Consider the following 13,562-nt stretch of genomic DNA (forward strand, 5'->3'; position numbering starts at 1 on the left):
CACCCAGGATGGATCGGTCCCAGGAAGAACTTCTGTTTGGAAGGCAGAGCTGTATCTAACCTTGAGCTATTCATCCCTTAAATAAACTGTGATCTTGGGCAAGCCATTCAACCTCTCTGGGCCTCAGGTTGGGCTCCAGGCCCGTCGCACCAGGTAGTACTTTGTCACAGGGCCCTGAATTATTGTTAAAAGTAATGACGGCTGGCCGCGGTGGCTCATGCCCCTGGGCTCCTCACTCTGGGAGGCCGAGGCCAGCGGATCACCTGCCATTGGAAGACCAGCCTGACCAACATGGAGAAACTAAAATTAGCCGGGCATGGTGTTGGGCACCTGTAATCCCAGCTACTCGCGAGGCTGAGGCAGGAGAATCGCTTGAACCCAGGAGGCGGAGGTTGCAGTGAGTGGAGATGGCACCATTGCACTCCATCCTGGGCGACAAGAGTGAAACTCTGTCTCAAAAAAAAAAAAAAAAAGAAAGAAAGAAAGAAAAGAAAAGAAAAGAGGATTGGCAAAAACCGCAGTTACTTTTGTACCAATTTAATACAATGCAGAGACGGGTCTGACTCGCCCTTGGATTATATTTGTGAGGGTGCAAGAGTGAAGGGAGAAGGAAGCTCGGGCCCCTCCTGCTGGGGTGGAATGGGCAGGAAAGGGTCTTGTCTCCGAGAATGGGAAGGGGTCATAGAGCAGCTGAGCTCCTGGAGGCCCGTAAGGACCCCATCAAGTGACTAGAGTCAAGAAGAAACAGCAGCAATGACCTCTCCATGACATTTTAGACTTAAACGTGACCCAGTCATAGAAAACACCTGCAACAACAAAAAGTGAAACGCGCCCCAGGGCCTGATTTGCAACAGGTGCCGGTGGGGCCGCCGTGACTCCAAGGCGTCTACACCTTTAGCGACTGCGGGCGTCGTGGGCCCCCCGGCTCTCTGGAGCTTACACCGGGTCCTCGCGACCACCAGCTGATCAGATCCCTTCCGTCACCCCACAAAGCCTGGATTTTCTTGGGTCCAGGGGGCCTTGTGGGCAGGAACCCAAGACAGGACCAGCTATTCCCAATCCCCAAAGGCTTCCAGGAGGAGGCAGCTAGCTTCAGGCTGATATATTGATCTTGGCCTGACACTGTGGGGCTTTAAGTGGGCTTGGGTCCCGGCGCGGGCTACAGCCCCTGGCCGGATGAGCGCGGCGGGTCCCGCCCAGGTCCGGCAAGTGGAGCGCAGAGCGCCGACGGCGGCCGTCGCAATCGGGAGTGGTTTAGGACCCGGGGGCGGCTTCCCTGCGCGAGTGTGGAACGCAGAAGTTGAGCTGCGGGGCCGCGGGCAGTGGCAGTCAGGCCTCCCCGCGCGGCGCCGTCTGCAGCCCGGCTCTCCTCCGCGCCCCGACTCGTGCCGCGATGACGCGCTCACTGTTCAAGGGAAACTTTTGGGTAAGTCGCGGGGCCGACAGCGGCTCGCGGGAGGCCAGCGCGGCGGGCGGGCGCCCCAGCTCCGGCGCCACTCAGTGACCCGGCGCTGGGGGGCTCCCTGTGACGGGATCGGGGCCCCAGTCCCCCTGCTCGAGGGGCAGACCGGAGCGGACGCCGGGCTGCTGTTCCTTCTTTGTCCCGACCCGCTACCCCCGCGAGTCCCAGCGGCTAGGACTCCGGGGCCCACCCTCTACTGCCCGCGCCCTCAGCAGCGCGTGACCCCGAGGACGCAGAGAACTGAGGCACCTTAGAGTGAGAACATCAACCCCTCATCTCACAGGCAAAACGGAGACCCCAAGGGAGGCGAGACCCGTCCGGGAAGAGTCTCTGCCGGCCCCTAGAGCTGAGCCCTGAGAGGATTTGGGGGGACCTGAGGTGGGGGCTTGTGAGTTTCACCGGGTTGGCAGCAGCAGCTGCCCCCCCAACGCCGCCCCCCCACCCCCCACGGGATCGTTTTTTGCTGGCAACGTGCGGCGTCGAGGCCTTCTCTTTGCTGGAGCTTGCCCTGTCTGACAGCCCTGTTTCCTGAGCCCTCTCCCCAGGCCATTGCCTCAGCCCATCTGTCCAGAACCCACAGCGGGGGTGATGGTGTCGGAGACCCTATGAGCTGGAGGGGTACCACAGCCCGGTAGGGCCAGCCCAGCCTGGAGGGAGCGGGTCTGCCTGTCCCCCTCCTCTTACTCCCCAGGGGCCCCTCAAGGTCCATGCCCCCTCATTCAGAGGAGCTGTCCTCGTCCCTTTAAGACAGGAGCAAGAGGCCTCAAGGTTGACCGCAGCTGCCAAGGGGACCGGACTCCTTACGGGGCTCCTGCTTGCCCCCCAGGTAGCTTCACAGCCGCCCAGATGGTTCCTCTACTCCACATGCGCTGCAGGATGGAGAAACCTGGCTGGGGACCTTAGGAACACAGTTTAGACTCTGCCTGAGAGTCCGTTCACTGGAGTTTGTGAAGTTCTCCTGGGGCACTGCACACCCTAGGGTGCAGGGTGTCAGGAGCCTCACAGAGGAACCAAGGGTGCCACAGCCGGCTCTCACAGGAGGCCTGGGAGTTTTTCAGGTAGAATGGAGGACTGTGGGGTCCCAGGCCAGGCACTGCAGGAAAAAGGCTCTGTATAATACAAACTGGAGCATGAGATGTTCCTTATTTCTTCCCCAGAAATAAGGAAGTCAGCAGAGGAACTGGTTTGTGGAGAGAGAAGGAGGAGGAAGAGGTGATATTAACCGTATTTACATCAGGCACAGTGGCCTGTAATCCCAGCACTTTGGGAGGCTGAGGTAGGAGGATCGCTTGAGGCCAAGAGTTCGAGACCATCTTGGGCAGCCTAGCGAGACCACTGTCTCTACAAAAAAAAAATCTTAAAAATTAGCTGGGCATGGTGGCATGTGCCTGTAGATACAGCTGCTTGGGAGGCTGAGGCAAGAGGTTTGCTTGAGGCCAGGAGTTTCAGGCTGCAGTGAGCTATGATCACATCACTGCACTCTAGCCTAGACGACAAAGTGAAACCTTGTCTCAGAAACAACCAAAAACACCAACCAAACAACACATTCCTTAGTATTTAGCCATAGTTGTAGCACTGGCAAGGCCAAGGCCAGGAGGGTGCTGAGCCCCCACCAGCCTCTGCCCCTCAGCACCATGCCAGGGATGCTGGATATGGGGTGGTCTTAGCAGAGAGGGTGACAGGGTGAAGAGAGGGTTCCAGGCCGCAGAGTTTGAAGTATTTTAATATCTTCACAGCCAGTACAAACATGTCAGTGAGTACTCTCTAATGTCTGGTGGGTGACATGCTGGGTTTGAGGGGCTGATGGAGATGGTCCCGCCCCTTGGGAAGGATGTCCAGTTTTGAGAGCTCATGGAACAGCATGAAGCCTCTGAGGTGGGCCATCTGGGTTCGAATCCAGTTCTGCCCCTTACTAGCTAGGTGACCCTGGGCAGCCTGCTTTCACCCCTAGGCCTGTTTTTCCATGTATAAAAATAGGGATAATGTCTCGGTGTGGTGGCTCATGCCTATAATCCCAGCACTTTGGGAGGACGAGTTGGGCAGATCATGAGGTCAGGAGTTCGAGACCAGCCTAACCAACATGGAGAAACTCCGTCTTTATTAAAAATACAAAAATTAGCCGGATGCGGTGGTGGGCGCCTGTAATCCCAGCTACTTAGGAGGCTGAGGCAGGAGAATCGCTTGAACCTGAGAGGTGGAGGTTGCAGTGACCCGAGATCGTACTACTGCACTCCAGCCTGGGCGACAGAGCAAGACTCTGTCTCAAAAAAAAAAAAAAAAAAAAAAAAAAAAAAAAAAAAAAAAAAAAAAAAAAAAAAAAAAGGGGATAATAACAGTGTCTACTCCATAGAACTGTTGTGAGGATTAAACTTGAGAGTTTAGTACAGTGCCTGACACACAGAGAGCACCTATAGCTGCCAGCTGTTATCAGCAGCAGAGATGATAAGTAAAAGAAGTGAGTGATGGTTATTCAAGGAGAAAGTGAAGAGATTGGAAGACCACAAAGAAGCATTCTTAGTGAATGCCTCTATTGATGGAGGAGGAGAAATGGGGCAGAGAAATAGAGGAAGGGATGAAGGGATACATCCAGGAAAGAGCCATCACAGATCAAAGAGGGGGACATTCCAAGTAAGGTGAGAGGACCATGGTTAAACATGTTTGTACATGTTCCTGAAAAGGTATGAGTCAACATGTACTTCATAAATAAATGTGTGTGTGTTTTTTTTTTTCACTCTATCACCCAGGCTGGAGTGCAGTGGCATGATCTTGGCTTACTGCAACCTCTGCCTCCCAGGTTCAAGCAATTCTCCTGCCTCAGCCTCCTGAGTAGCTGGGATTATAGGCATGTGTCACCATGCCTGGGCTAATTTTTTTGTATTTTTTTAGTAGAGACAGGGTTTCACAGTGCTGGCCAGACTGGTCTTGAACTCCTGACCTTGTGATCCGCCCACCTTGGCCTCCCAAAGTGCTGAGATTGCAGGCATGAGTCACCACATCTGGCCAAATAAATGTATTTAAATACTCCATGAAAAGGTTTATTTAAATAAACCTTCAATGAATCTGCTTCAAAAGGAAATAATCAGTGTTTAAAATTGGGATTGGAGCTGGCATGCACCTGTAGTCCCAGGTACTGAGGAGGCTGAGGCAGTAGGATTGCTTGAGGCCAGCTTGGGCAACACAGCAAGACCCTTTCTCTAAAACATTTAAAAATACATGAAATTGCATGCTATTGGTACACACCTGTGTGTTGTTTCTCTCCCTCTCTTCCCTGTGTATACCTTCTCTGTGGCGCTTTGGTTAAGCAGTGCTGTATAATTTTTCTTGATTAACTTTGATTGTACCTTGTCTGAATAAGACAGTGATGATGATTTCCACAGATCCAGGGAAACAGCCAGGCCACAATGAGAACAATTCCAGTTTTGGGGACAGTCAGACAGCAGTATCCTTCAGATATGAGTGTGCACAGGCGACAGTAGAACCTGTTCTGGAAGGGGTGGATGAAAGCAGTGTTTTCTCACCCCTGGGGATTTCCAGGCTCCTCACTTGGGTGTGAAGTCCAGATTGTCCCTGAACCCTCTGTAGATACTTATTTTTCCTGGGCCTTCTGGATTCCCAAGGCTCTTGGTGTAGACCGGCTTCCCAGTTGCTGTTTCAGCAACCTTGTTCCTGTAGTGGGCAGGGCCTCTCTCTGCCTGGAGATTGACTAGGGTGAGTCTTGGGGCTGTCTGAACTGGCTAATTGCCCTGCTGTCAACACAGGGCTGTCTCTCTCATCCAAACCTTTGACCAGATTGCAATCTCGTCGTTCCGGAGCCTTAGCAGAGATGTTGCATCTGGCTTTGCTAAACGGCTTTTCTCTACAGCTTTTCTCTCTTCAGTCATCTCTTGGTATCTACAGGGGATTGGTTCTAGGACTCCCTTGCAGGTACCAAAATTCATGGACGCTCAAGTCCTTTCTTTTATTTTTTCTTTTTCAATATAGAGATCAGGTCTTGCTGTGTTGGCCAGGCCGGCTTCAACTCCTGGCCTCAAGCTATCCTCTTGCCTGGGCCTCCCAAAGTGCTGGGATAAGAGGTGTGAGCCATTGTGCCTGGCCTCAGGTTCTTTCTATAAAATGGTGTAGTATTGAGCACACCACATGGGGTTTGCCGCCGGAGCTGTCTCCAGCCCGTGTCCAGTTTGATTTTGAGTCTAGGTTGGAGTTGGAGCCGTGGAGATGCGAAAGGAAACCCCGCCTCCCCTAGTGCTCCCGGCGGCCTGGGAGTGGAACCTTCCCCCTAGTGCACCAGCTTGCGTGGAACTGCAGTTGGAGGCTGCGCGGTAAGCGTCCGATGAGTGGCCGCTGCTGGGCCGGCTCCCTCTGGCTTTTTAAGGACCCTGTGCTGCCCCCAACAAAGGCTTCTACTCCACCGGAGTCCAAACGGAGGCTGGAGTGGCTGACCTCACTTGGGCTGGGGAGAGAGGTATTGTAGTGGCCTCCGATTCAGGTGTTGTTGAATTGTGGAAACTGGATGAGAATGAGACAGTTATGAGACAAGTATGAGCATGATGACATTGTGTCTACAGTCAGCGTCCTGAGCTCTGCCACACAAGCCGTCAGTGGTAGTAAAGACTTCTGCATCAAGGTTTGGGACCTTGCTCAGCAGATGGTACTGAATTCATACCGAGCTCCTGCTGAGCAGGTCACCCATGTTGCTGCTTCTCCCCACGACGATTCTGTGTTTCTTTCATGCAGTGAGGACAATAAAATTTTATTTGGGATACCCGCTGTCCCAAGCCAGCGTCATGGATTGGCTGCAGTGCCTCTGGCTGCCTTCCTACCTCCCTGGCTTGGCATCCTCAGCAAAGTGAAGTCTTTGTCTTTGGTGATGAAAATGGGATGGTCTCCCTTGTCGACACCAAGAGCACAAGCTGTGTCCCGAGCTCAGCTGTCCACTCCCGGTGTGTCACTGGGCTGCTGTTCTCCCCACACAGTGTTCCTTTCCTGGCCTCTCTCAGTGAAGACTGCTCACTTGCGGTGCTGGACTCCAGCCTTGCTGAGGTGTCTAGAAGCGGAGCCCACAGAGACTTTGAAGAGATGTTACTTGGTCCCCGCTCAATCACTCGCTGTTTGCCTCAGTGGGCTGGGACCATCAGGTCGTCCACCACATTGTGCCCACAGAGCCTCTCCCAGCCCCTGGACCTGCGAGTGTTGCTGAATAGATTGGATTTAAGACAAAAAGCAAGTCTCCCATGAGTGTCCACTTCTTTGCCCTGCCCCCTCAACTTGTGAGTCAACACAGGAGCCTTCTATAGTATGCTGTTACTAGGTTTCTGCCATTAATAGGCATCATCTCTCAGCCTGAGGGAGGCTGGATTCTGGGATCCTGTAGTTACAGGGAGGAAAAGCTTTCTTAAAAATGGACATGTACGTGCGTCTGAGCATGTGTGTAGAGCTGTAGTTTTTGGTGGTGGCAGGAAGAAAAAATCCATCCTATACCTTCCCTAAGCACTGCTTATCCCTCACCACCAAAAACAGTTGACAAAAGGACTTTATGCTTCTCATGTAGCTGTCTATGAGGAATTGGCCACATCTGGGTGGGTTATGGATGTGGGTATCCCTCAGTTCTCGGAAGCAGCTCTTATGCTTCTCATAGAGATGGGATTGATTTTACGTTTTTATAGTGCTTAACTCACTATTATGAGAAATTCTTCCAGTCACAAAAATCCAGCCAAGTTCACTTTGAGGAAGAAGCAGGACTTGGTATGGTTTTACACAACTCCTTGCAATTAAACTGAATTGGAAATCCATTTTCTGGCTGAATAAAAAGTTTGGCTTACCCACTCCCATCGCCCCGGCTTTCCAGTGGTGGGGCATATACAGATATTAGAAAGGAGTGTTTTTCTGTCATAGATGCCATGGGGGAAAATTTGGGGATGAAGGATAGCTTAAAGGCATTTCAATTAAGTTAGAAGACTGACACAGACTATTGAGAAATCTTTGCCACTTTTCCCACCCCAAAATAGCCTGGGGCCTGACATCTTCTGCCCTGGGCTCCTTTCTCTTGATGTGAAAAGTCTGAATGCAATACTTGTAGACTTTTAAGGTTTTAAAATCCAACATCAGGAAGAAAATCAGAAATACTGGTTGGTGAAATAAAGAGTTTAGGCATTGTTGGCCTTTCTTGAAATAAATAAATAAATAAATAAATAAATAAAATGGTGTAATATTTACGTACAACCTGCATACATCTTCCTGTATACTTTTTTTTTTTTTTTTTGAGACAGAGTCTTGCTCCGTCTCCCAGGCTGGAGTGCAGTGGCCTGATCTCAGCTCACTGCAACCTCCACTTCCAGGTTCAAGTGATTCTCCTGCCTCAGCCTCCCGAGTAGCTGGGACTACAGGCGTGTGCCACCACACCCAGCTAATTTTTATATTTTTAGTAGAGACAGGGTTTCACCATGTTGGCCAGGATGATCTGATCTTGTGATCCACCTGCCTTGGCCTCCTAAACTGCTGGGATTACAGGCATGAGCCATCATGCCCGGCCCCTGTATACTTTAAATAATCTCCAGATTGCCTGTAATACCTAATACAATGTTAATGCTATGTAAATAGTTGTTTACACTATATTTTTATTTGTATTTTTAATTGTTAGGTTGTTATTTTTTAATTTTTGGAATATTTTTCATCTGTGGTTGGTTGACTCCATGGATACAGATACGGAGAGCTGACTGTACAGTGCTCTAGATAAATATAGGAGTCTGGTTTAAAAAAAATAAAGAATGCAGGTTAACATAACAGATTCTCCATGCTGACCCCATAGTGTATTTTGTACAATGTTAGGTTGTAATTTTTAAATACTCTCTTGGATTTTATGAAAAGAAAAACTTCAGACTAGTTAAATTTAGCAGAGTTTATCTGAGCAAAGAAACTATTCATGAATCAGGCAGCATCCTGAACCAGTAAAGGTTCAGAGAGCTCCACCCAGCAAAGGTGGACAGGCAGTACTTAGAGACAGAAAAAGGAGGTGACACAGAAATAGCCTGATTGGTTACAGCCGGGTGGTTGCCTTATTTGGACTTGTCTGGGCAGTCTGCAGCCTGGGATTGGCTGAAAGCTCAGCTGTTATGATTGGCAGAGACCTAACTACTTGTTACAAGAATATACTCTTAGTTAGGTTACAGTTTGTTTACATACTAAGTTAGGTTGAAGCTTGCTATTTCTGGAGGCAGCTTTAGGCCAAATTTACTTTGACAACCTGGTCCCTAGAAACACACCAGGAGGGCTACTTCCTATTGTCTTGCCTGGTACAAAAGGCAAGATAGAGTCATGAACAATTACCCTCTCTCCCATACATTCTTCCTAGAGCAGCTGGAGGGAGCTGGCTTTAAAATAATTGTCAAAAACCTTTTATCTTGTTTATCTTGAACATTTAATAAGAGAGCCATAGGACTTGTCTGTTAAAGAAAATAAAAAATTCTATTATAATACATAAACATGTGACATGAATTCATTGGTAAGATTTTAAAAAATAAATACATAAAAAAATGCATTAAATGGCCAGGTGTGGTGGCTCACACCTGTAATCCCAGCACTTTGGGAGGCCAAGGCAGGTGGATCACCTGAGGTCAGGAGTTTGAGACTAGCCTGGCCAACATAGTGAAATCCTGTCTCTACTAAAAATACAAAAATTAGCTGGGCATGGTTGGTGGCTGCCTCTAATCCCAGCTACTCAGGAGGCTAAGGCAGGAGAATCACTTGAACCTGGGAGGCGGAGGTTGCAGTGAGCCGAGATTGTGCCACTGCACTCCAGCCTGGGCAACAAGAGTGAGACTCCATCTCAAAAAAAAAAAAAAAAAAAAAACAAAAAAAACCTGAATTCTTCAAGTATCTATTTCTGGAAACTCAAGACAGAACTCATCATTGCCCAGCCATTTTACAATGTTTCTCTAATAAGATCACCCTTTCCTTTTCTGCAGTGATAATTTCATGCCTTTTCCACTCAAGCCTCCATTCCCTCCCACATTCTCGCCGTGTTTTGGTGATCTTGCCTCTACTCCGTTGAGAAACCAGACAGCAGGGCTGGGGCATGGTGGCTCACACCTGTAATCCCAGCACTTTGAGAGACTGTGGCGGGTGGATGACCTGAGGTCAGCAGTTCTATACCAGCCTGGCCATCATGGTAAAAACCCATCTCTACTAAAAAGAAAATACAAAAATTAGCCAGGTATGGTGGCGCGTGCCTGTAGTCCCAGCTATTTGGGAGGCTGAAGCAGGAGAATCACTTGAATTTGGGAGGTGGTGGTTGCAGTGAGCCGAGATTGTGCCACTGCACTCCAGCCTGGGCAACAGAGTGAGACTCTGTCTCAAAAAGAAAAAAAGAAAAGAAAAAAGAAACCAGAGCAGCTGGTGAAAGCTTACTTACCTTCTGTATAAGTAGGATTCAGTTTGGCTGCAAGTAAAAGAGAAAAACCCAAGAAAACAGTGGCCTAGACAAGGAAGAGGTTTATTCCTCTCTCATCTACAAGCCCCTAGTTGGTCATACCAGAGCTAGCATGGCTGCCCTTGGGGTGAGGACCCACACTTCTGCCTGCTTACTCCAGTGGTACCTGATTCAATGGCTGGCACATGACAGATTCTCAGTAATACCTGCTGAATGCCTGAAAAAGGCATTAAACAACAGGAGGAAAAACTTTTGATATGTAGAACCAGGATGATTTCCTAACGACAGGGCATATTCTCAGTGCTCCCAGTATCTAAGGGTGCTAGTTTCACTCTATCAGTCATAGCTATTGTCTTTTTTTCTGCTCATTTAATAAGCAAAACTTGGTGCCATATTCAATTTTCATTTGCGTTTTTATCACCAGGGAGAGTGCACATTTGGTTATTGTCGTACATTTCCTCTTTTACCAATGTTTTTTTTTCTTCCTTGTGCTTTGCTTATAAATTTATATGTGTATTTAAAAATATATATTCTTGTATATATACACATACGTGTGTGTGTGTGTGTGTGTGTGTAATTCACACGTTCTAACATCCAGTATAGGCATGACACAAAAAGAGGCAATCCTCAGGCCCTCAAGCTTTTACACTGGACATTCCTGGGTTTGATTTCCAGTTCAGCTTCTTTCAGGCCGAGGAATGTGTGTGTCCTTGTTCAAATTGCTCAGCTTTTCTAAGCTTTGCATCCTCATCTATAAGATGATATATGTGTATGGATTTTGAAAACACTGTATACAGTCAAGTTTATCGATCTAATGTTTTGTGATTTCACCTATTACACATCAAGGTTTTCTACAGTCTGAGTTTTACTCAATATGTGTCTTTCTATTGGGTGCTGTGGTTCATGCCTGTAATCCTAGCATTTTGGGAGGCCAAGGTGGAAAAATTGCTTGAGTCCAGGAGTTCAAGACCAGCCTGGACAATATAGTGAGACACTGTCTCTACAAGAAAATTGTTAAAAATTAGCCGAACATGGTGGCTAATACCTGTAATCTCAGATACTCAGGAGGCTGACGCAGAAGGATCACTTGAGTCCATGCGGTTGAAGCTGCAGTGAGCCATGATTGCACCACTGCACTGCAACTGGATGACAGAGCAAGACTCCCTCTCACTAAAACATTTGTCTTTTGAGTATGAGGGCTTATGTATTCTGACATTTGCAGAAGTCAGAGACCTGTGTGGACGTGCAAAATGAGGAGAAAGTGGATTCCTGCCCTCAGGGTCCTGCATTCTTGTTACGGAAGCAAACAAAGATATAGGACACTGATGGGAAACAGACTGACCTACTCTTCTTCAGTCTAAAAAGAGTGCTTTGCCAGGGCAGGATTCTGGGATAAGTCTGGCTGGGTGGGTGCGATGGGGTCCCAGTCCTTGAAGAGTGCTAAAATGGCACCAGGTATGCAACAAGATGGGGAAATCATTGTTTCCAGAATACCTCTCAGGGAGGGGATGGTGTGGCACAAGGCTGGAATGAAGACTTAAATAAGCTGCTCAGAGTGGGGAGACTGGGACCCCATCCCTGCCTGAAGTGCATGCCCTCTAAGGGTCAGGAGCCTATCTAACTTCTGAGCTTAGTTGTACTGAGTGAGGCATGCAAACCGAACTGCCAGGGAAAGCTGTCTTTATGGCATGTCTTCTGTACACTTGCCCTGTAGTGCTCAGTCTCTGCTTCTATTTGAACATTGCTATTTAAAGAATAGCTGTTGGAAGTGATAGTTTCATAAGTGGCCACAAATATTCGAAAACCCTAGAAATATGGGCATCTAAGTCCCTTCACTGCTCCAAACCTTGGTGGCCCCCACTCTTAGAACCTGCTCTGAGTCATTACTACCAAATACAGATATTGTTTTCTCTGTCCCAGGAGATCCAGATCCTGTCCTACAAGACCTGAACTAGGGATTCCAAAAGACCTAAGCTCTCAGGAATAAAAAGTATTGATTCAGGCCTTTGTCAGCGTTTCCGCAGATGGCCAGATGTGGGCACTGTTGATTTGTCCCGTGGGCTGTCTGTCTCAAGCTCAGGCCCCCTCATCTACCAGTCTTATGTTAGGGCCTAACTATTTAATCACCTGTCCGTAAGAGTGGTTGAACCTTGACTGTGACCAGCCATAGCCCAGGGCCACTGCCTTGGCTGGCAGGCCTCTCCCTGGCTGACACAGACTGGTATTGCCTTTCCCTGGGCAATGTGGGCAGGAAGTTTATGGACAAGGGACCTTGATACTCCTGCCAGGTCCCCTGAATCTCCATCTCATCTGTTCTCTTTGACTTAGAGTTGTTATTTCTCAGTACAAAGCAGCACCATTTTGCTCATAAACTTCACTTATAATTTTTTTTTCTTTTGTTGAAACGGAGTCTTGCTCCATCATCCAGGCTGGAGTACAGTGGCGTGATCTAGGCTCCGTGCAACCCCCGCCTCCCAGGTTCAAATGATTCTCTGCCTCAGCCTCCAGAGTAGCTGGGATTACAGACATGTGCTACCATGCCTGGCTAATTTTTGCATTTTTAGTAGAGATGGGATTTTACCATGTTGGCCAGTTTGGTCTTGAACTCCTGACCTCAAGTGATCTGCCCACCTTGCCCTCCCAAAGTGCTGGGATTATAGGTGTGAGCTTCTATGCCCAGCCTCATGTATGATTTTTATTAATGTGTATCTATTGGTGCTTTCCGTATCTCTTATCTGCTAACCACTGACTGTTAGTCATCTCTGCTGTTTTTTACATGTCATTGTCAGTTAGTAATGTAATACTGATGTCAGGGATAGAGTACCATAGACTACAAGGCACCTGCCTGTGAGCACGTGGCCCTTCCCTGCAGAAACTAAGTGGAAAGGACCAAGGCCAAAGGGCTCAGCAAGTTATTATAGAAGCCTGCCTATTCTCAGAGGGCAAAGAAACGAGTCCTCTGGGTGGAGCTTCAGATGGGGAAACTGGAAGCCTGGAAAGACTAGCTAGCACCCTCCCCCACCATATAAAGTCTGAGTGTAGAAAGACTGCAGCCATTTAGAGGGAATTGTGATTGATTCTGAGAGAACAGGAAATGGAGAGGGAAAGGCCACCAGCCAATAGCAGCCACAACCCTCCTACCCTTGCTGGGAGTCATTTGGGGTCTACACGCTATTGTACTCAGACTAAATGAGTGACTTGCCCAAAGCCACCCAGCTAGCCACTCTGGACTTGAGCTTCCTGTTGTGCGGTGGGGATAATCATATCTGGCAAACCCAATTTTAGGACTACAATGTGTTTCAAATGATAAAGTAAGTCATAGTTGTGTTAAGGAGGTGGAATTGTGGGCAATGTGTTAGTATGTCCACAGAATAGTATCTTTGCAGTTGAATTAATTTTTAAAAATTTAGATAATGAATGAAAATGATAAGTGGAAATCGCTTTCAAAAATTTAAGAGATTGTAGTGAAATACCATAGTGAAATAGAGTCCCTAATCCCTAGAAATTATGATTTCAAACAAGCACCAGGAAAGATATTTGAAATATAATAATATTATAAAGACATTTAAATGATGATTTAAAACAACAGGAAAGACCCTTGTAATATTAAGTTTAAAAGAAAGTTACTACAACAATTTGGAAAATAAAACCTCATTTTATTTATTTACTTATTTA

General features: G+C 48.0%; 1 protein-coding gene and 1 pseudogene across 3 annotated transcripts in view; both read left to right on the forward strand.

The window, feature by feature from the left end:
* Nucleotides 1–1,262: 1,262 nt before the first annotated feature.
* PSTPIP2 (proline-serine-threonine phosphatase interacting protein 2) overlaps nucleotides 1,263–13,562 on the forward strand; it is a 103,875-nt gene continuing 91,575 nt past the window's right edge. For both annotated transcript variants that reach the window (XM_017529709.2, XM_037738986.1), the window contains exon 1: nucleotides 1,263–1,426. In XM_017529709.2, coding sequence (XP_017385198.1) covers nucleotides 1,394–1,426 — 33 coding nt within the window. In that variant the 5' untranslated portion in view covers nucleotides 1,263–1,393. The remainder of the gene's footprint in view (nucleotides 1,427–13,562) is intronic.
* Nucleotides 5,589–6,949, forward strand: LOC108305150 (annotated as a pseudogene). The gene has a single exon (XR_001825586.2). The product of XR_001825586.2 is annotated as a methylosome protein 50-like (transcript).

This window comes from Cebus imitator, unplaced genomic scaffold (genome assembly GCF_001604975.1).
Source record: "Cebus imitator isolate Cc_AM_T3 unplaced genomic scaffold, Cebus_imitator-1.0 Scaffold60, whole genome shotgun sequence".
Lineage (NCBI taxonomy): Eukaryota > Metazoa > Chordata > Mammalia > Primates > Cebidae > Cebus > Cebus imitator.